The sequence below is a fragment of the Rhinoraja longicauda genome, chromosome 1 (genome assembly GCF_053455715.1).
Source record: "Rhinoraja longicauda isolate Sanriku21f chromosome 1, sRhiLon1.1, whole genome shotgun sequence".
NCBI classification, from domain to species: domain Eukaryota; kingdom Metazoa; phylum Chordata; class Chondrichthyes; order Rajiformes; family Arhynchobatidae; genus Rhinoraja; species Rhinoraja longicauda.
The window spans coordinates 43,038,772-43,062,761 of NC_135953.1; the positions used below are offsets into that span (position 1 = coordinate 43,038,772).

General features: G+C 42.7%; 1 protein-coding gene across 1 annotated transcript in view; it reads right to left on the reverse strand.

Annotated features, from left to right (window-relative positions):
• Nucleotides 1–5,027: 5,027 nt before the first annotated feature.
• Nucleotides 5,028–23,990, reverse strand: part of vcp (valosin containing protein) — a 46,156-nt gene continuing 27,193 nt past the window's right edge. The window contains exons 8-17 of the mRNA XM_078396284.1: nt 19,894–20,027; nt 16,473–16,608; nt 16,275–16,387; nt 14,427–14,591; nt 14,208–14,330; nt 12,503–12,715; nt 10,999–11,307; nt 7,370–7,525; nt 7,105–7,253; nt 5,028–5,567 (exon numbers count right to left, since the gene is read on the reverse strand). Of these exons, the coding sequence (XP_078252410.1) occupies nt 5,456–5,567; nt 7,105–7,253; nt 7,370–7,525; nt 10,999–11,307; nt 12,503–12,715; nt 14,208–14,330; nt 14,427–14,591; nt 16,275–16,387; nt 16,473–16,608; nt 19,894–20,027 (1,610 nt within the window). The 3' untranslated portion in view covers nt 5,028–5,455. The remainder of the gene's footprint in view (nt 5,568–7,104; nt 7,254–7,369; nt 7,526–10,998; nt 11,308–12,502; nt 12,716–14,207; nt 14,331–14,426; nt 14,592–16,274; nt 16,388–16,472; nt 16,609–19,893; nt 20,028–23,990) is intronic.

The following is a 23,990-nucleotide window of genomic DNA, read 5'->3' on the forward strand; positions in this document are numbered from 1 at the left end:
GTGTCTGAAGTGACTTCAACTAATGTAGCCAGAAAATGACAGGAGAACATAATTCAGATAGAAAACTGGAGTGGAATTGAATCCTTATGACAAAATAGGATGACAGCGGAACTGTTTAGTTGCAATTAGTGTTTCACTGGATCATTGCTTTTTTGCTGCAGTAAAAAGTCAGTTTACTCTCTTCCGTGCACCTGTGAAAATTCAAAAGAGTATTAGTCGACGTACTGAATCTCCACAATCTTCTAAGGGAGGCATTGAGCCATCGTCGTCACCATCTCCTGCCCCAGCTCTACCTGCGTTTTTGTTGGTTAAGTTAAACACATTGTTTTGGGCATACAGGCTGCAAACAATTAAAGACATGCCTAAAATCATGACATATGCATTTGGCTTGTAGAAGCACATTTTTCTTAAAAAGACCAGTCGGTCAGGCAGAATCTCGGGAGAAGGTGGATAGGTGACATTTCTAGTCGGAACCCTTCTTCAGACTTGACTTGTGGTGGTGGTTGGGGAGTGAGAAAAAGAGAAGGGGAAGTAAAGAGCATGTAATAGGTGGATACAGGTGAGGGGGGGGGTTATTTCCCGTCTGCTGTAATAGATGGATCCCTCACCGCATCTTCTCTATCCATAGATTTGCTCTCGCACCCCCTCCCCCAGATGAAACAAGAATAGAGTTCCCTGGTCCTCACCTTTCATCCCACCAGCCTCCACATCCAACACATTATTCTCCAACGTTTCCGTCACCTCCAACATGATCCCATCATCAGTCACATCTCCCCAACCCACCTCTTTCCGGCTTCTGCAGAGACCGCTCACTCTGCAACTCCTTGGTTCACTCATCCCTTCCCACCCAAACCACCCCCTCCCAAGGTACTGTAATTTGACCTGCAAATGCAGGAGTGGTACACGTGTCCATAGACCTCTCGCATACCTCCATCCAGGGACCCCAATAGTCATTCTAGGTGTGACACTCGAGGTTCACGTGCACATCCTCGCATGGTGGAGTCATGAAGCATACTCCACCATGCTTCCTGAAGTCAATAATTAACTCCATCGTCTTGCTGACATTGAGGGAGAGGTTATTGCTCTGACCCCATATCCCCAAGTTCTCCCTCGCCTTCCTATATTCTGTCCTGTCATTGTTCATAATTTGGCTCAGTGGTGTTGTCTGCAAACTTGTTTATAGAATTAGTTTTGAATTTAGCTGTACAGTCACACCTGAGACTGGCAGAGCAGGTGGCATTCCACCACTGATCTTCTGTTCAAAGCAGGCGAATGTTTTGAGATTATCAGGGAGGGACCAAATGTTGCCAGCGATACTGCCCATCTTCATTTTGTAGCCTGCAAGTCATGCCACAAACCACAGGTATTCATGTCAATGCCTTGCGGCTCCAGCTTAGTACGGAATTCCCTCCTGGCACATTTAATGGCTCTGTGAAAGTTGTAAATAAGAATCCCTGTACCACTCAGGAACGTGCGACTTAGAAACATAGAAAACAGGTGCAGGAGTAGGCCATTCGGACCTTCGAGCCAGCACCATTCAATATGATCATGGCTGATCATCCAAAATCAGTACCCCGTTCCTGCTTTCTCCCCATATCCCTTGATTCCGTTAGCCCCAAGAGCTGTATCTCTCTATTGAAAACATCCAGTGAATTGGCCTCCATTGCCTTCTGCGGCAGAGACTTCCACAGATTCGCAACTCTCAGGGTGAAAATGTTTTTCCTCATCTCAGTCCTAAATGGTCCATCCCTTATTCTTGAACTGTGACCCCTGGTTCTGGACTCCCCCCAACATCAGGAACATTTTTCCTGCATCTAGCCTGTCCAATCCCTTAAGAATTTTACATGTTTCTTTTAGATCCAACTTGGACTTCACAAGGGAATGGATCTTACAGTGCATCCATTGTATCTGGTTGGGGAACACATGCATCATCTTCGTTGCTACACATTTGCTGATACAGTCTGTGACAGCAGAGGCAAATTCATCTAGGTTAGCCGCAGATTCATCAAAAAGGACCCGTCCACCGACTCAAAACAGTCATGAAGAGGGGTAGACACAAAATGATGGAGTAACTCAGCGGGACAGGCAGCATCTATGGAGAGAAGGAATGGGTGACGTTTCGGGTCAAGACGCTTCTTCAGAGGGGTCATCTGTCTTCTCAGAGCAGCACAGCATGACTTTCTGCACCAGATCCTCCCTCTTCAGTTCGGCTTATACGCAGCGTGTAGGAGAACACTCCGGTGATCAGATTTACGATTTAGGAATGGAGTGGTATGCGCTTTCGATGGTTTCGAAGCAGCGCGAGGGTTATTGGGGCTCTGGTTGGGCAGGGAACATGCTCATAGCATTTTGGTAGCATGCTCTTGAGATTGACCTGATTGAAGTCCCTATTTAAAAACAAAGCTGCAGGGTATTTCGTTTCAAAGCCATTGGTGACAACGTGCCGTTCCTCAAGTGCAAGCTTATTATCAGCCTGGGGTGGGATGTAGGTTGCTGTCAGGGTAATGGAAGTGAATTCCCACAGCAGGTAGTGTGGTCGACATTTCACCAAGATATTCCAGCTCTGGAGAGCAGAAGCTCACCAGAACCACCATGTACAAGTGCCATATAGAGTGGAGTTTATGTTTAGTTTATTGTCACGTGTACAGAGGTACAGTGAAGAGCTTTTAGATTAGTTTAGAGATATAGCGCGGAAACAGGCCCTTCGGCCCACCAAGTCCACACCGACCAGCAATCGCCGCACATTAACACCATCCTACACTAGGGATATTTTATGTTTATACAAAGTCGATTAACGTACAAACCTGTATGTCTTTGGAGTGTGGGAGGAAACCAAAGTTCTCAGAGAAAACCCATGCAGGTCACGGGGAGAACGTACAAACTCCGTACAGGCAAGCACCCGTCGCCAGAATCGAACCCGAGTCTCTGGCGCCATAAGGCAGCAACTCTACTGCTGCATCACCATGCTGCCCTTGTTGCATGCTAACCAGTCAGTGGAACAATACATGATTACAAATTAGCCATCCAGCGTACAAATACGTGATAAAGGGAATAATGTGAGATGAGATTAAGAAGATCACAAAGTAAGGAATGTTGCAAGTGTAAAACCTACTCCTTATCTAGTTAATTAGAAAGCAGACCTCTCTACCCTTAGCCTTGCCTAAGGATGCCGCATAGTCCCATCTGGTGTATTGAGAAGCCCTCAGGTTGAATGTCAGTCAGGTGACATAGGGGTGAGACTTATCTCTGTAAAACAGACAATGCTGCAGTCCTTCAGTTCTTTAAGGTAGGCAAGTCTAGTTTTACTTTTATCCAACTTGTTCTCAATAGCTTGTACATTTACAAGGGGGATTTGAAACCTGGTTGTTTAGGTCTCACCTGCAGTCAGGCTTGTTTCCCACGTTTCCTCTGAAGTCTTATTACCTCAGAGAACCGATGGTCCAGGAGCTGTAGCGTAGAGTTGGCCTCTCCATCAGGTAAGTGGTTGCACTCAGGTGGTCTGGGATTTGAGTAGCAACACCATGTGTCCCGGTAGGTTGGGCCTCCAGCAGTTCAGACCACAACATCAGGTGCTCAGTCAGATCGAAGTCCACACTCGGTCAGGCCTGGAGATTGAATCAGATCGTTACCTCCTCAATGTCAACCCCAGTTGGGTTGACGGCTCCCAGGCAGCGGTGCCCGCACTCCGATGGAGCGGTCCAGTGGTTCTTCCGCATCAGAGCCTGGTCACCTGCGGCTACACAAGGTCAAGGCTTCAGGGGATATATGGAAGCCGCAGGCTTCGCTAGTCAGATCGACTTGGGTCAGCCAAGGCATCCACTGCTTGGGGGACCGGAGAAATCATAGAATATTTACCTTCCTTTTATTGGCAGCTGGGCCTCATTAAGCCAAACATCTGCTTTTTAAATGTCCCTCTATTCACTTGACAAAAGCCTTCTTTGACTTGCAAATAGTTATTTTCTCAATTCTCCTGGGAAATTTTCAAAAAAGCTTGCTTTGCTCTTAAAATGGCTGATAAGCAACTCTCTCATCAACATTTCATAACATAACATAACAGAGCTTTATTTGTCGTTCGGTACCGAAGTACCGAACGAAACTACATAGCAGTCATAGAAAAAAAAAAAAGAACACAAGACACATAACCCCAACACAAACGTCCATCACAGTGACTCCAAACACCCCCTCACTGTGATGGAGGCAACAAAACTTCCACTCTCTTCCCCACGCCCACGGACAGACAGCTCGTCCCCGACCGACCCGCACAGTCCCCGCACCGGGCGCTGAAACGTCTCGCGGCCGAACCGGGCGATGAAAGGCCCGCGACCAAGCCTTGCGCAGCTAAGTCCCGTGGTCGAGCCGCACCAGCGGTGAAAAGTCCCGCAGCCGAGCCGCACCAGCGATGAAAAGCCCCGCAGTCGAGCTGCACCGGGCGATGTTAAGCCCCGCAGCCGAGCTGCACCGGGCGATGTTAAGCCCCGCAGCCGAGCTGCACCGGGCACTGTTAAGCCCCGCAGCCGAGCTGCACCGGGCACTGTTAAGTCCAGCGGCCAAGCCGCACCGGGATGTAAAGTCCAGCGGCCAAGCCGCACCGGGATGTAAAGTCCAGCGGCCGAGCCGCAGCGGGCGATGTTAGGCCCCGCAGCCGAGCCGCACCCCGCGCCGTGAGGAAGAGAAAAGTCCCCCCCCCCCCTCCCACCCACACCACCACCCCCTCCCACACATACACAACCGAAAAAAATATATATAAAAACCATCCCAACACCGACACACAACAAAAAAAGGGGAAAAAAAGACGGACAGACTGCTAGTCAGCCGCTGCCGTTAGGCGCCGCCACGATGTACCACAACATCAGGTGCTCTATATTGCAAGATATAAAGCATCTCCCACAGTTATGTACCTTCCCTTCCTTTTATTGGTCGCCGGGCCTCTCCACATGACAGTCTATACAAATGGCTTTTGTAAACCAATTAAGTGGCCTGACCGGTAACTTCAGCTTAAAACTCAAGCAAATGACAATTCATTATTGGAGGTGCAACAATTCAGATTTTATTATCAGTTCATATTAAGTTCCTTAACATTTCAAATGTCATTTTTCAAATGCATACATTTATCATATGTCACCAACTGAAATAAAAAAAATGAAGTTTCATAAGCATTTTGTAATTTTTCAGGCTAGTTATACCCACTGCAAAAGCTGCTCAATCTGCCGTATCAATTAGAACAGAGGTTTCCCAGAGGCAGTCATATACTACTCTGCAGTGATTTAACAGTTAACTTCACATCCAATATCAATAGGTTCATTAGAAGCCCTGTGAACCAGATTACTGACAAGATGCACACGCTTCTCCGACTGGACGAGAGGGGGGGAGGAATGGTGGGAAGGAAAAAAAGCAACAGTCCAAGAAATGGAAATTGTACACCTTGGCCTGATCAAATTTGGTCCACAATGTATGTTTAACCATACAGATCATCATCATTGTCTTCACTAAACATGTTTCCACCACTTCCACCTCCGGTTCCTTGACTTGGTCCTGCTCCAGGTTGGCTACTTGATGGGAATCTGCAAGTAGAAGGAGATAATGGTAATTTTAACACTGTATGGTAAAACAAATCTCATAATTCAAGCCTGAAATCACAGATCAAGAGTATAAAGATGTTCATAAGCAATGAAAATTACATATCTCACTTGCAAACTGATCAAAACAAGTCTGTTTGAAACCTTTGAATACACAAAACAATTATAACTATCAAAATTGGGATATTACAAGTTCTTGTTCAAAAACAAATGTTAAAAAACAGGCCCTTTGGCACATCCTGTCCACACCAAGATATAGCATCTACGCTAGTCCCACCTGCCCGTGCTTAGCCCATGTCCCTCTAAATGTGGTCCCAAATGTCTCACACACTGACACTTCAGAACTTGTCCTTCCCAATTTCCTAATAGCAGATCAAGCTTTGCCCTCTCCCTGGTAGGGCCCCCTCCATATCACTGAGGCAACTTTCCTGAACACATTTGACAAATTCAACCCCATCTAAACCTTTGGCACTATAGACAATAGACAATAGGTGCAGGAGTAGGCCATTCAGCCCTTCGAGCCAGCACCGCCATTCAATGCGATCATGGCTGATCACTCTCAATTAGTACCCCGTTCCTGCCTTCTCCCCATACCCCCTCACTCCGCTATCCTTAAGAGCTCTATCCAGCTCTCTCTTGAAAGCATCCAACGAACTGGCCTCCACTGCCTTCTGAGGCAGAGAATTCCACACCTTCACCACTCTGACTGAAAAAGTTCTTCCTCATCTCCGTTCTAAATGGCCTACCCCTTATTCTTAAACTGTGGCCCCTTGTTCTGGACTCCCCCAACATTGGGAACATGTTTCCTGCCTCTAATGTGTCCAATCCCCTAATTATCTTATACGTTTCAATAAGATCCCCCCTCATCCTTCTAAATTCCAGTGTACACAAGCCCAATCGCTCCAGCCTTTCAACATACGACAGTCCCGCCATTCCGGGAATTAACCTAGTGAACCTATGGCAGTCCCAGACTATATTGGGAAAGTTCCCTACTTTGATAGCCCTATTAGTCTTGCAGCTGCCTGCAATCTCCTGCCATCTTCTTTGTTCTTCTAATTCTTGTTGATTATTGGAGGGCCATTGTACCTGCCATTTCTCCAGCACTAATTCCAAGAGGGGAAAAAAGCACAATGATCACACACAAGAAATAGCACACCATACTTTGACCTCCTGTCACCCTCTGCTCAGCTTTCTTGCCGAAGACTGACCCTGACCCTCCACATAGCATTTCACCTCCACACAGCAACTCTCCAAACACAGCCACTTCCAATACATCTTTCCTACTTTTAATTGGCTGCTCAATTATCCAATTTATTGACCACTCATTCAGCTGGTCCAACGGCTACCTTTTGAAATCTCCCACTGTTGCTCAGACATTGAAATCCACTCACTCAGCCAATATTTAACAGCTATCACATACAAACATTTTACAAAAAAACACAAAAAGCAGTGAACTGCTGAATGTGAACATGCTAGAAATCTGGAAAAATCAGTAACACGTATTAAGTTTTAAAAAACTTGCCTGAAGCTGCCAAAACCACGACTCTGCTGCAGTGTTTGTGCAAACATCTCATATTTGCGAATGTCATTGTCACTGACAGATCGACGTGCATAACGCATAGCTTCCTCAAAATGATCCTTGCGTATTTCAGGAACTGGATCATCTTCTTCGACCTCCTACATTTAGAACAATTCCAATAGCAGCACAGGTTATTTTCAAACCTCAAATAGCTCGTTTACAATTAAAATAAATGTAATTAAGTATTTAATTAGTAGTTTACAAATAAACCCACCATTGCTGAAGGGTTACCCTGCCTTTCGCGTTCACGTCTGATCTCACTTTCAATAGATTCTCTGATTGCAAGCTTACAAGCTCGTTGACAAATTTCAGTCAAGTCCGCTCCTGAAAATCCATTGGTGGTCTTAGCCAAATATTCCAAGTCAACTTCCTACAAAAAAATATAGTTTGAACAAAATTGTAATGAAGTAAGTATACAATGTTAAGTGGATTCCTTAAAAATTCAGGAGTTAGGCCAACTTTGATGTAGATGTTTATTGTGTGCAAACTGGCCATTAATAATACAAGAGCATTAAAATCACTCAAGAATAATAAAGATTGCAGAATCAAAAAGCTATTTGCTTTAGCTTAACCACCCCATCCTTCAATTTTCAATCAGAAAAGTATTGGGAGGCACTATCAATAGTGCTAACATGCAGGTCTTAAAATTAACTTGCTCAGTGATGCACAGCGTGGGTTCTTCCGAGATCACGGCTCCATGCCCCTTTGAGATACTTCTCTTAACTAAGTGTAAGCATTCAAAAGCCCTGGTAAAGTAGAAGTCAATAGATAGCACTGGCTGGTCATCCTTCCATTAAGTAAGATTAATTGGGGAGATTATCTTTGTCGCAGAATATTGCTTTAGGAGTTCAGCATTTTGCCTTATGTCTAACCATCCTTCACTGACCTCCATCAGATCATAAAGATTGTGTGATGTTCAAATCTACTCACAACTTCGCAATAATTCTCAACACCTGTGCCTCGCAAGGATGAGTTTTCAGACCCCACCTATATTCTCTATATACCCACAACCGTGTGGCCAAATTCTGCTCAAACTCCATCTATATCACTGCAATGAGCCAGATCACAAACAAGAAGGAGTACAGGAATGAAATAGAGAACAGCTGAGAGCTAGAATGGATATTATGGACCAATCGTGTGATGCAATAAGTAAATCTTTCCAAATTCAACAAAGTACAAGACAAGAGTGCTTTGGAATATTCTCTACATGCTGGGATGAATCCAACTCCAGCAACACTTAAAAAAACAGGGCATTATGCAAAGCAAATAGTGACTTATCGTGTGCATACAAAGGAGATTCACTTGCCATCGTGTTTGGGCCAAAGGGACTTTTCACGTGCTATATTGTTCTACATTCTTTGAATGGCACCCATTCATCCCAAACATTATTTGTCCCACCCCCATTTGATGGCACAGCTAGCATAACTGCAGACCTACACTTCCAATGACACAAGTTTTAATTCTGACATTGGTGCTGTGTGAAATCTACATGGCTTCAGATTTCTCCCACAACTCAAAGCCGTGTGATTTGGCAGTATAACTGGCCACTGGAAATTGTCCCAGTTTATCAGTGAATGGTAGAATCTAATGGGCATATTCAACAATGCGGGGAAAATAAAATTATTAGGGGAGGATGAATAGGCGCTTGAAAGTCGACATGGATTTGTTGAGCCTCAGGGCTATATTCAAGCTGTATCTTACTATGATTCAATGACACTACTGCACAAAATAAAAAGGCATCTCAGTTACTCACCAAAGCTACTTCTACAAATACTCATAACAACCCAAAACAAGGTGTGCTAATAAGGAATAGGCAATTCCTTTATTTCTAAATTTAACAGACAGATACATTTGGATAAGAAAGATTGAGAGATATGGGTCAAGCGCAGGCAAATCCAACTAGCTCAGACAGGCATCTTGGTTGGCATAGACAAGTTGAGCTGGAGAGCACGTTTCCATGTGCATGACTAAAAAAATGGCAATATGCAGATGAATTCTGACAAATTATGCAAAATAAGTAGGACTATTGATTAGTATAATAAAGTACATCAAAAAATAATTTAAAATATTATTCCTCCAAAAAAGTATTGAAATTAAAATATGTGGTATCATTTTTAGTAATAAGGAGGTCATATGATGCACAGAAAGGAAAAATCTGAATGATCTCAACGTTTCAACTTGATTTGAGGAGCAATATTAAAGGATATTAATTTAAGACAGTCATCAAGAAAAGAAAAAGGGCAATACAGAAAGGTTTTTCTACAGAGTTGGAACATGGGAATCGCGACTATAGACAATGAATAGTGCCAATGCATTTCGGAGGATGCTCAAGCAGCGAGCAAGGGAAAGGGAAGTAGGGGTTTAAAGTGATAAAACTTTCAGAGGTTCACTAGGTTTATTCACTAGGTTAATTCCCGGAATGGCGGGACTGTCGTATGTTGAAAGACTGGAGCGACTATCATATCATATCATATATATACAGCCGGAAACAGGCCTTTTCGGCCCACCAAGTCCGTGCCGCCCAGCGATCCCCGTACATTAACACTATCCTACACCCACTAAGGACAATTTTTACATTTTTGTTGAAACATATAAGATTATTAAGGGGTTGGACACGTTAGAGGCAGGAAACATGTTCCCAATGTTGGGGGAGTCCAGAACCAGGGGCCACAGTTTAAGAATAAGGGGTAGGCCATTTAGAACGGAGATGTGGAAAAACATTTTCAGTCAGAGAGTTGTAAATCTGTGGAATTCTCTGCCTCAGAAAGCAGTGGAGGCCAATTCTCTGAATGCTTTCAAGAGAGAGCTAGATAGAGCTCTTAAGGATAGCGGAGTCAGGGGGTATGGGGAGAAGGCAGGAATGGGGTACTGATTGAGAATGATCAGCCATGATCACATTGAATGGTGGTGCTGGCTCAAAGGGTCGAATGGCCTACTCCTGCACCTATTGTCTATTGATAATTGGAGGAGGATTATTAAAGGGAGCATAAAGTTAAAATATACTGCAACATAAAAAGCCATTTTGTATACCAGATTACAACTTTAAGATCAATCATGCTTCAAATCAGTTGTTATAGCAAAACATACTTCAAAGGACATCTTTATCACGTTCCCAGCAATAGCTGTTCATCGCTGCACTACTTCAAGCAAAAGACATAACAAACCATTTTTGTTGTTGAAAGTTATCCTACAATTTCACCCAAATCAAAAGAAAATATTTGAAAACTTTGAAATAAAACCTGAGATGCTAGAGGTAATGTTTCAAGTTGAAGCTCCTTCATGCAAAGCGGAAAAGTGAGAAAACATTAGGTTTAATTCGCAGAGAGACTTTGGGGGCGATGGTGTGGATGCACAGTACAAAAGGGTATCTCTGAGAGGAGAAAGACAATGGTGTTGCAGTGATCAGCTGTTGGTGATAGATTGAAGTGGAAGCAGGAGAGCAAAAGTAAATGTTGTGAAACTCGAGTATGGGTGTTACAGAGAAATGAAACCAAAATTAAAATTAAGAGAATGGTAGAAATGCCCAGGTTCTGCATTTTCATCAAATCTTCTTGGTGTCCTTCATGAACCTATCAACCAGATTGTAAGCAAGGTATCTCCACAGCAATTTTGAGCACACAGTATCAAAACTATTCTCTTGGCTTTTTCATCCTCTATGCAACAAAAGAAAACTAATTTTCCCTTTTCCTGCTTTGATGAAGGGCCTTTGACACAAAACAGCAAACCTGTTTCTCTTGCCAGATGTCGCCTGACCACCTCCATATATTTTTGTCTTTATAACAGATCGTGGTGATCCTGAGCATTTAAATAACATTTCAAATACTAAAACTTAGTCATACTCGCCTTAGCAATAGGAGACTTCCTCAAGTTAGCTTTCAGAATAGCCCCACGAGATTTTTCATCAGGAAGTGGGATGTAAATCAGTTGATCAAGGCGACCAGGGCGCAAAATTGCTGGATCAATGATATCAGGGCGGTTGGTAGCACCGATGATAAACACATTCTTTTTGGTGGACATGCCATCCATTTCTGTCAGGATCTGGTTGATGACACGGTCAGCAGCACCACCACCATCACCTACATTCCCACCTCGAGCTTTCGCAATGGAATCAAGCTCATCAAAGAACAACACACAAGGAGCAGCCTGACGAGCCTGAAAAGTGATACAAAATGTTGTTAACGTGTGCTCATTTCTACAAGGCATGTTTTGGGGGAATAAGGCGATTCATAAAAAGCACTAAAGTTAAAAAGAAAAATACATTAATTAATATTTAAAAATTTAAATACATTTCAGAAGTAGAGACAAAGAATGTTTTCCAAGTAAAATGCTTACCCCTTTGTGCCCTACAATTTGTGATGTTTTAACAAATTCAGAAAAATATTGATAAACGAGGGCTGAGATTATTTCATTGATATGGGAATGCACTCTTTTTTTCCTTAGCATTATCTACTATTTAGTTAAGACCTGCTTTTGCAACTTATTATTTAGCAGGGAACTGGAGACTCAGGTTCGATCCTGACTATGGGCGCCGTCTGTACGGAGTTTGTACGTTCTCCCCGTGACCTGCGTGGGTTTTCTCCGAGATCTTCGGTTTCCTCCCACACTCCAAAGACGTACACGTATGTAGGTTAATTGGTTGGGCAAATGTTTTAAAAAAATTGTCCCTAGTGTGTGTAGGATAGTGTTAACGTGCGGGGATCGCTGGGCGGCGCGGTCCCGGTGGGCCGAACGAAGGGCCTGTTTCCGCGCTGTATCTCTAAATCTAAATCTAAAAAGACAATTGGCAGATTTATTAAAATGCATATTAAAGATAATGGTATTGGTGTTACTTTAGATCTTTTCCCTTTCAAATAATATTACTATATCAAAGTCTAAACCAGCAAAATCAGTCCAAAATTAAATTACAATAATACTAACAGCCACTTGGCACCCATGCATGAATATGTTGGTTGCATGAGAAATGTTGAAAAAATGACCGCACATCACACGTTAACTTGACAAATTGCTGAATTATTTGCATCATATCTCTTTAGTCTCTAAAATGACAATGTTTAGGCTGCAATTCTATTCTTTTTTTACAAGGGTAAACAGCATCAATGCAAATTTCCGAGAAATTTTTGCCAGTTGCTTGAGAACTTGAGATTCATTAATACCAGCTAAACAAGTATCACAAACAAGTGCAAATGCCTTTGGCTCAGCAAACAGTCTAATCAGCAATGATCTTGCACAAAGCTGAAACACTGAAAAAGCACAAAAACATTTTAAAAATCTAGTCAAGACAGGACAAGGTAAATCCACATAAAGGTAAGCTGCAATTATATTCAATAATACAATGATTCAATAATACCTTATCAAAGATTTCTCGGACATTAGCCTCTGATTCACCGAACCACATGGTAAGCAGCTCTGGTCCTTTGATCGAGATAAAGTTGGCCTGGCATTCATTTGCAATAGCTTTTGCCAACAAAGTTTTACCACAACCAGGTGGTCCATAGAACAGTACACCTTTTGAAGGGGTCATGCCAAACTTCAAAAATTTGTCTGGATGTTCCACAGGATACTGTTAAAAACAAAATCAACATGTATGCTTAACACAAAATCATAGTCTAACCTGGGAAAAATAGGAAGCTGACAGTGCTGTTAAAGACATTGTTTAATATGCAAGTTCAATTAAATCACCAATTTTTCACTCAATAATTAACTCAAACAATATGGGACACTGATGGCAATGCAGGTAACAGCGATCCATTGGTATGGGTTACATTGAAACAGAACACAGATCAGAGTAAATGGTAAATTCAATAACTGGACAGTAGATTGGTCTTTAAACAAATGAAGATGGCAGGTCTGAGAAAGTAAGGGGGAAATTCAAAAAATGCACAGCAAATTGACGGCTCCAGTTCACCAACTTATTTGGTCATTAGTGACTAAGTGGTTAGATCACATAGGATCTAGGGCGAGCTAGCCAATTGGAAACAAAATTAGCTTGAAGGCAGGACACAAGGTGGCAAACACAGAGGGCTGTTTTTCCAGACTGGAGGCTTGTAGCAAGTGGTGTGTCACAGATATTAGTGCAGAGTCCCCTGCTGTTTGTTATTTAAATTAACGATTTTGATGGGAATGTAGGTGGGTGGCATGGTTGTGATGACTGAAATTGTTTATTTAGTGGATAGTGAAGTCAGTTAAGATTGTAACAGGATCTGAATCCACTGGCCCAATGAATGGCAGATGGCGTTTCATCCAGTTAAGTTAATAAGGTGTTGCATTTTGATGGGACAAATCAGGTAGGACAAACACAGTAAATAGGGAGAGTTATAGAACAGAAAGACCGATGGGGCAGGTACATAATTTTGTGAAAGTGGCGACATAATTATGGTACGAGATGTCTGCTGTCATTGGTGAAGGTATTGAGTACAGGAATTGGGACAAAATCATGTTATAGTTACAGGGTGGCACAGTGGCCTTTTATACCATCTGTACTCCTTGTGTGCCATTTTCATGTACTATAACACACAGATCCCTCCGAACATCATTTAATTTAAATAATATTTAATGTACACAACTCCACATTAAATACCATTTGCCAGGTTTTCACCCAATCATTTTATCTATCTGTATCTCATTAAGGAATCACATAGAATTTCACTTTGGAATGGCAAACTTGGAAAGTTTACATTTTGCTCCTTTCTCCAGGTCATTAATGCAAACAGTAGACAATTGAAGGTCAGGATCAGTTGTTTTTCAGAGTGTACTTGAAGATGCAGGGCAACACAAAAATCAGATTCTTTAAAAACATGCATTTTCCATACGGATATTAGATATGCCAATTGTTTCCCACTGAAATCATAGTAGTGCAAGACATCTTCACGGAGGAGAAAAATGAAAAAAAGTTCACTAAATATCACTATTAAAGCAAGATACTATGAGTTTTATAAAATTAGAAATAACTTAATTGGCACCATTTGATTTCAGAATTGTATAAATTGTCCAATTTCTGATTCAAATTAATGCACATCTATACAACTTGCAAATCTAAAAACCTAGTATCTTACTTGTACAAGTTCTTGAAGTTCTCTCTTCACGTCATCCAATCCACCAATGTCTTCCCACGTAACTTGAGGCACTTCCACCACAGTCTCACGCAATGCTGAAGGATTGCTCTGGCTCAAAGCCCACTGCAAATTAGATGATTTTAATTGTAGAAATGTTAAATTAATTTAAAATACAAGAGACTTCAAAATGTTAAATATGTTTTTATTAAAAAGTCCTACCCTGAAGTCATCCATGGTAACTGCAAGTGAATTCATAACTTCAGCATCAATGGTTTCATCTTCCAGATCTATAACATCCATCTTTTTTCTAATAGCCTGAAGAGCAGCTTCAGAACATAAGGCAGCCAAATCAGCACCAACATGTCCATGAGTTTCATTTGCTACCTAAAAGCAAAGTAATGAGAACTGTTGCCTAAAGTAATATTTTAATAACATTGAATAACTACATGATATTAGTTCCAAAAGAAATAAGCTCAAGGTTTGATAGTACTATCGGTACTATGATGATTGGCTTTTAACTGGATTTACTTTCATTAGATTAAGAGGACATCCAATGGAGATGTGCAAAATTATGATCAAGTTTGAAACAAGTTAAGGAAGACCTTAACTCCAATCATTTTCGCTGTCAACTCACTGACCAAGTAGACTCTTATATGGAGAGGCAAACAAGGAGTGAAATTATAGTGTTTGTGGTGAAACAGATGTAGGATTTAGTGAAAAAAACATGAACAAGGTCTTGAATTTAGACCACTGTTATGATTACAGTGGCCTGCTCTTACTCGGTTGTTCTATGCTTCTAAGCAAAATTATTTTTTAAACATTGGAAATATTTCACAAAAATGCAACATCTGTGTCACAAGTGCGCTTGTACATTAAACTTAACGGATTAACTTGAAATCAGTAATTCAACAAATGTATTTCAAATAGTCAATGATCTGGATGAGAACATACATGGCAAGATTAGCAAGTTTGCTGATGATACAAAAGATGGGTAGTTTTACAGAGAGTGAAGATGGTTGTGGAAAATTGCAGCAGGATCTTGATCGATTGGTCAGGTGCGCTGAGGAATGGTTGATAGAATTTAATACAGAGAAATGTGAGGAATTGCATTTTGGGACTTTTAATAAGGGCAGGGCCTACACAGTGAATGGTAGGGCTCTGGGAAGTGTTGTAGAGCAGAGAGATCTCAGTGCAGGTGCATGGTTCCTTGAAGGTAGAGTCCAAGGTAGATAAGGTGGTCATAAAGGCTTTTGGCACATTGGCTCTCATCAGTCAGAGTATTGAGTATAGAAATTGTGAGGTCATGTTGCAGTTGTATAAGACGTTGGTGGAGACCACATTTAGAGTATTGCGTTCAGGTCTGGGCGCCATCTAACAGGAAAGATGTTTCCAAGCTGGAATGGGTACAGAGAAGATTTACGAGGATGTTGCCAGGACTGGAAGGTCTGTGCTATGGGGAGAGGTTGAATAGCCTTGCAGCTCAGGAGGATGAGGGGTGATCTATTGAGGTGCATAAAATCATGAGAGGAATAGATCGGGTAGATGCATAGAGTTTCTTGCCCAGAGTAGGTGAATTGAGGACCAGAGGACATAGGTTTGTGGTGATGGGGAAAAGATTTAATAGGAATCTGTGGGGTAACCTTTTCACACAAAGGGTGGTGGGTGCATGGAACAAGCTGCCAGAGGGGGTAGTTGAGGCTGGGACTATACCACCATTTAAGAAACAGTTAGACAGGTATATGGATAGGACAGGTTTGGAGGGATATGGACCAAACACAGGCAGGTGGGACTAGTGTAGCTGGTACATGTTGGCTGGTGCAGGCAAGTTGGGCCAAAGGGCCTGTTTCCACGCTGTATCACTCTATGACTAGTCAAGATAGTAACAATCTCAGCACTATTTAGCACACTAGTTACAATATTTAAGTGTGGGACAATGAATACAGCACAGATACCACCTCTTTGCTCAAGTGCCTTAAAAGCTGTGATAGTATCTGCCGCAACTACCACCTCTGGCCGTTGCCCCATATACCCACCTCATGGCATATCCTATTTTAAATATTTACAAACCTGCTCAAGATCTACATCATCTGCCAACTTCATATTCTTTGTGTGAATTTGCAGGATTTCCAATCGACCCGTGGCATCAGGAATACCAATATCCACCTCTCTATCAAATCGCCCTGCAAGTTAAACAGTTAAGCAAATTATCCTACTACACGTATGGAACAGGTCTCTAATTCACATTGACAAAGAATTTCAACTTACCAAACCTTCTAAGAGCAGGATCAATGCTGTTTGGGCGATTTGTCGCTGCCATAACAATCACATGAGCACGTTGCTTTAAACCATCCATCAAAGTGAGCAGTTGTGACACAATACGACGTTCCACTTCGCCATGAGTCTACAAATTTAGAGAGAGGCAAATGACTTACGAAACATCAGTGATAAAGATGTGCAAATGCAGACAAGCGTTTTGACAGCTACAACAAATACTGGGTAGAGAAACGGAACATGGGCAAGACAGAATTATGAATAGTTACTCTACTCCCTATACACCCATGAATGTGTGGGTAAGTATGTGTGGCTGTGTTCTGCAGCTGCGGCTCACCGGCAGTCTCTCTGTCTTTTTTTTGTTTTTTGTCTGTCATCGTTTAATTGTACGTTTTATTTTATTTTTAACTCTTGTGTATGTGGGGGGTGGTTGGGGGAAACCTTTTTTCAAATCTCCTCCTCAACGGAGATGCGACCTTTACCGTGTCGTAACTCCGTTCGCGCTACGGCCTAACATCGTGGAGTCGGCGGCCTCCAGCTGGGATCGACCTTGAAAACTCCGGTCGCAGGGCCTGGACTTACCATCTCGGAGGCTTCGGCCGTGGGCCCTGCAGACCGCAACATCGGGAGTTCGCAGGTCCCTGGCTGGCGACCGGCTTTCGGGAGCTCCAGCCGTAGCAGCTTCAACCGCCCCGAAGTGCGAGGTATGATCAACCCGCTCGCAGGCCCTTCATCGCCCTGCGTGGCTCGGCCGCAGCACTTTCCATCGCCCGGTGGGGGCTCAAGACTCATCGGCCTGCTTGGCTCGGCCCTGGGACTTTCCATCGCCCGGTGGGGGCTCAGGACCTTCATCGGCCTGCTCGGCTCGGCCCTGGGACTTACCATCGCCGGTGGGGGCTCAGGACCTTCATCGGCCTGCTCGGCTCGGCCCTGGGACTTACCATCGCCCGGTGGGGGCTCAGGACCTTCATCGGCCTGCTTGGCTCGGCCTTGGGACTTACCATCGCCCGGTGGGGGCTCAGGACTTTCATCGGCCTGCTCGGCTCGGCCCTGGGACTTTCCATCGCCCAGTGGGGGCTCAGGACTTTCATCGGCCTGCTCGGCTCGGCCCTGGGACTTTCCATCGCCCAGTGGGGGCTTCAAAAAGTTGGGAGCCTCGATCACCTCGTGGCACCACGGGAGAAGAAATCAGGAGGAGATAAGACTTTGCCTTCCATCACAGTGAGGGTGTGCCTAGAGCAATCACTGTGATGGCTGTTTGTGTAAAAAATTGTGTAAAAATTGTATCTGTGTGTCCTGTGCTTTTTGTTCTCTACTGCCGGACCCTGACGTGAGAGGACTCTGGCGTTGTTTATTCGCCGCTTCTCCGTTAGGATAGTTTGTCTGTTTGTTTTTATGTTTGATTGTTTATGTAAAGCGCTTTGAGCACCTGATAAGGCGCTATATAAAATAAATGCTTATTATTATTATTATAAGTACAACACCAACACTACCTTTAAGTTTGCCCATGACAACACTTGTAAGCCACACCAACAAAACAACAAGACTAAGTCCAGTAATGGGATTGAGAACCTCATGTCATGGTGCTAGAACAACAACCTCACCCTTATCAGCATGGCAAAAAAAATCAGATATTCACCTAAGTAAGTGCGGGGAAGGGGTGTGGGTTCCCTCGCAGAACTGCAGTAAAGACGGTCAACAGCTTCAAGCTTCACCAGCAACCTAACCAGGTCTCTTTACACTGATGCAATGATCATGAAAATGCATGTATATTTGCTTTCTTAGACATCAAAGAAGATTTGACATGTCCACGAGGATTCTGTCAAACTTCTAGATTCTGTATTCTGATGGGATGCATCCCAGTCTAATATGGCAATTGCTCTGCTCTTGACCACCTGAACCTGCAGAGCGTGAACGGCCCAGGAGCTAGAAGCCCAGGATACATGAGCTTGAAAGATTGTTGTCCAAACCTAAGAAAAGCTATTTTCTCACTGTTATCAGATGTTTGAACCAATCACTTCTTTCATATCCCATTCCTGGATGTGCTGCCTGGTACTCTTTCTCTTAACTGTCTCACGGTTATTCCGTTACTGCACATCAGAATTCTTTTGCACTACAATTTATGCAACTTTCTGCTAATTAGCACCTGTCCTTGTATTTCACTGTCAAGTGAGCAGTGAAGAGGAGGAGCACGCAGAAGGTTCGAAAAGTAGCCTTTAGTGTCCCACAGTAACTACTTCTAGTGGTATATAAAAGGAAAGCAGGCACGAACAGAGAAGCCATTTGAGAGTGCTGTTTTGGGAGATTGTGTTGACGACTTGTGTTAAGGTTTTGACTGGAAACGTTGATGAGGAGAAAAGTGGCAATTAAAATGACACATGTAATTATACCAAGTCTCCGCTCCCCCAGGAAAGAAACCAAATATTTAACTATATTGACATCCTTAACTTAGTGTAGGTACTCACTGGAGAACCAAAAGTTCAAGTACAAGACGTCTGAAGATTTTATCTTTCAGCTGACATGATAACAAAGTTATCACCTGCCCTTAATGCAAATATAAAAAGTACTGTAACTGCAACTGTAGGGTAGGGCCTCTTGCATCCCAATCAATACCTATACCATAACATACATCAATATCAGATCTAATCATCTATTTCATTTGATAAACTTTGACATATACAAGTCAAAATATTATGACTTGATGAGCCAAAACATTATGAACACCTGCCTAATATGCTGTTGGTCCTCCGTGTGCAGCCCATACGCAGCAGGGTACGATGCAGTGTATTGTGACACATTCCTCCCGTGACCACCATTAAAATTTTCTGTGACTTGTGCCACAATAGACCTTCTGTCGGTTCGGACCAGGCGGGATAGCCTTTGTTGCCCTCGCGCATCGATGAGTCTTGGGCGCCCAACACCCTGTCGTCGATTTGTGGTTTGTCCCTCCTCGGATCACTGTCGGTAGGTACTCACCACTGCTGACCGGGAGCACCCCTCAAGCCTTCCTGTTTCAGAGATGCTCTGACCCAGTCATCTGCCATGACAATTTGGCCCTTGTCAAAGTCACTCAGGTCTTTACTCCTGCCCTTTTCTCCTGCATCCAACACATCAACTTCAAGAATTGACTGTTCACTTGCTGCCTAATATATCCCACCCCTTGACAGATGCCATTGTAACAAGATAATCAATGTTATTCACTCCGTCTGTCAGTGGTCATAATGTTTTGGTTGATCGGTGTATATACAGTACAAAACAATATACCTGTAATGCTTTCAGAATTAGAAGAGATGTATTCCACAATTTTTCACATTTTTGGTCACACGCCTAACTAAGACTGGCCCAAATGTGTTACTCATACTATCCTCAAATTTTAGTCACAGCTAATAATACTAGAAGTACATTCAGATCATACCTTCTCTCTCTTTGGAGCAATAGCATCTAGTTCATCAATAAAAATTATAGCAGGAGCATTTTTCTCAGCTTCTTCAAATGCTTTTCTCAGATTGCTCTCAGATTCTCCTGCAAGTTTGCTCATAATCTCAGGCCCTGGAAGAAAACATTCAGTAAACTTAATTCCTAACGATACAGCATCTAAAATTAATTACCAACTTGGTAGCCATTTTTTGTGTGAAGATGAAATTATGTAACATTACTAAGGGTGTTCTCTCTCTCTCTCTCTCTCTCTCTCTCTCTCTCTCTCTCTCTCTCTCTCTCTCTCTCTCTCTCTCTCTCTCTCTCTCTCTCTCTATCTCTATCTCTATATATATATATCTATATATATATCTATATATATATATATGCATACATATATATATATATATATATATGCCCGAAATACAGCCAAAAAGGTACACGATAGTGCAACAATTTTAGGGGCACCTTACTCACCATTCACCTGCGGTGTGCAGTATCAGGTTTTGTTATATTTTAAAAGTAATTCACTTTATAAACCTTAATAAATGCGCTCTGACTTGCCGGGCCCAGCAGCGGCGCATGCGCAGTTGGGGAGGGTTGCCGTGCCCGGCGACGGCACGCCTGCGCAGCAGTGCCGGGCGGACTGGCGCCCATCCCGGCGTGTCCCACGCCTGACCTTCCTCCCGTGGTGCAGCGCAGCGGCAAAGCGAAGGTCAAAGAAGATGGCCGCCGCAGGACGAAGATGGGGCAGCGCCTTGCAGTCACTCTCCTGCTGCTGGCTGCCGCGATGGCACCCTGTGGTGTGCAGTATCAACTTTCCTTCAGATTGTTGCGCTATCATGTACCGTTTTGGCTGTATTTCGGGAACATACATATATATATATACACAATAAGATTTATTTTTAATCATAAAATAAACATCGCCATTTTGATCTAATACTTCCGTGTTCATTAATAAATAAAATTGTGTTTAGAAGTTTATAAATATCTACATCCTGATAACTATCTGTCTCTTTTTTACATCATTCCAGGAAGAGGGAGCAAACGAGTTGCAGGATAGTCAAGGAACGACACAAAGAGACATCGAGAAACACCAAGGAGCAGAAGGAAACAAGAGACGCAACAAGAATTATCGTGTACCGTTTTGGCTGCTTTCTACCCAACCAATTGTCCAGGCACTTTTGGACCCAATGGGTCCATGGGTCGTTTAGTGTATAATTAAAAGTGGTTCACTTATGTCCTATTTTCACTGATCTAGGCACCATTTAACAGTTAAATATGTATATTTACAAAGAACGCCAAATCTTACATTAGACAAATTTTTAACATTATTGCCCAATTTTAAAAAACAGGAATTACCAATTAGAAGAGTATATACGAACTACATTCTCTGTTGTAACAACACAAATCTTCTCACAGAATAAACGAGTTTCTGTTTCTCCAGGCACTGCTTAACCTGCTGTTCATAGCCTCACAACCTTTTATTCATCATCTTACTCGCACACACCATCATCAACAACTTATCATCACAGCCTTCAAGAAATGAAGCAGAGGGTGATGGTGGAAGGTTGTTTTCTGAACTGGAGGCCGTCTTTGTTTTATATATGTACTGAACTCTCTTTTTTGTGTGTTTATTATTGGTTTTACAGAGTACTATGTTTTGCACCTTCTCCAACCTCATCTACTATATCCGTTGTTCATGTTGTGGACTCTGATACAGCAGCGAGACCAAACGTAGACTGGGCGATTGTTTCGCGGAACACCTTCACTCTGAAACAACCTGAAACACCCGCCTGAAACTACCTGATCTCCTGGTTGCTGGACACTTTAATTCTCCTTCCCATTCCTACACAGACCTTTCTGTCCGAGGTCTCCTCCATTATCAGAATGAGGCTAAACACAAATTGGAGGAACTGCAAATATTGATTTCTCTCACTTCAGGTAGCCCCGGCATTCCCTCTCTCTGTATCCTTCCCCCACCCGTCGCACTAGCTTCTCTTCACCCTACAAACAGCTAACAATGGCCTGTTTCCCTTATTATCGTTACTGTTTTGCATACCTTTCATTCATTGTTCTTTATCTCTCCACATCACCGTCTATATCTCTCGTTTCCCTTATCCCTAAGCAGTCTGAAGAAGGGTCTCAACCCGAAACGTCACCCATTCCTTCTCTCCAGAGATGCTGCCTGTCCTGCTGAGTTACTCCAGCTTTTTGTGTCTACTATGTTTACATATCTGTTGTGCTGCTGCAAGTAAGAATTTCATTGTTCCGTTTTGGGACATACGACACTAAAACACTCTTGACTCTTGAAATATAAAATTAGTTACCCTTCCCTTTATTAGTGAAATATTACAGAAGGATCTTGATTAGATGGGCAAGTGGCCTGAGGAATGGTTAATGGGGGTTTAATAGAGATAGAGGCGAGGTGTTACATTTTGGGAAGTCAAACAAGGACAAGACCTTCAGTGAATGGCATGGCATAGGGATTTAGGAGTGCAGGTACACAGTTCCTTGAACGTAGTGATAGACACAAAAAGCTGGAGTAACTCAGCGGGACAGTCAGCATCTCTGGAGAGAAGGAATGGGTGATGTTTCGGGTCGAGACCCTTCTTCAGTCTACCTTGAAAGTCGTGTCATGGGTAGAAAGGACGGTGAAGGCTTTCAGTACATTGGCTTTCATCAGTCATGGTGAGTAAAGAAATTGGGACGTTATGTTACAGATGTACAAGGTGCAGGTGAGCCTATTTTGGTGTGTGTTTTCAGTTTGCACCCTGCAATAGGAAGGATGTTGTTAAGCTAAAAAAGAGTGCAGGAATGATTTGCGAGGATGTTGCCAGGAATTGAAGGCCTGAGCTATAGGAAGAGGTTGTGCAGGCTAGGACTTTATTCCCTGGAGCAAAGGAGGACGAGGGGTAATCTTATGGAGATGCATTAGATCAGGAACAGGATAGGGTAAGAGCGTTTTACCCAGAGTTGGGGAATCAAGAACCAGGGGTCATTGGTTTAAGGGTGAGAGGGTAAAGGTTTAATAGGAACCCGAGGGTAAATTTTGCACACAGAGGGTGGTGTGTATAGGGTAGGTAGTTGAAAAAGGTCCTGTAACAACATTTAAGACACTTAGACAGGAACATGGATAGGGAAGGTTTAGAGGGATATGGGCCAAACGTGGGCAGGTGGGACAAATATAAATAGGGCATCTTGGTTGGCATGGGCAAGTTGGGCCGAAGGGCATTTCTGTGCTATATAATTCTATTGCACTGTACCTATAAATTATGAATACGTATTTCAACTTTTCGCTGGGAAGTAGATGGAAGATTAGGACATTATTTTAATTGTTTATAAGATTGTTTCTAAAAAGAAATCGTACAACGAATACCACGCGATTCGCTTAAAAAGCCTGGTTATACCAAGATCAAACACTAATTTCTGTATATCAAATAAATATTTTTTCATACAAAAGAGCACAGTACCACCCTATAATTAACATCCCATGGATAAAACAACTATTTTCAGCATCATCTTTGTTATGCAATTCAAAACATTCTTTCACAAACAAAAGGGAAAGCCAGTTACGAAAGGTCACTCTGTTGCCAAGTCCAAAAAAGGAGGTTCTTCTTGACCCATACTAGGTTTTTTCCTCCAGACCCATCTTTCAATGGTAATAATTCATACATGCTATGAATCGTGCTATGAATCAAATAGTGCTAGCAACAATTAAACACTTTGCTTAAAATGTCTGTGCATGACTCCAGACGATCAGCAAGCTGTGAAAGCCTGTATCAAAGCCAGATCGCACAATAAACACACACACTCTTATTTCAAAGAAGGAATCTACATGATTTACCTCCAATTTACTTCAGGAGCACTGATGTAATGCTCAATTTCTATGCAAGTCACAATTTGAATGCATTTACAAACTTGCTCAATTTGGACATGAACTAAAATGTTGCATCGCCAACAAGACTCCATATAGGTTCAACAAACTGACCTGCTGACTATAAGGTCGGTAACTGAGATGATATTGCCCAAAACATCCACAGAGGAAGGTCCTCCTGATAAAACTCCTGCCATCCAAAAGTTCAGGAAATTTATGAC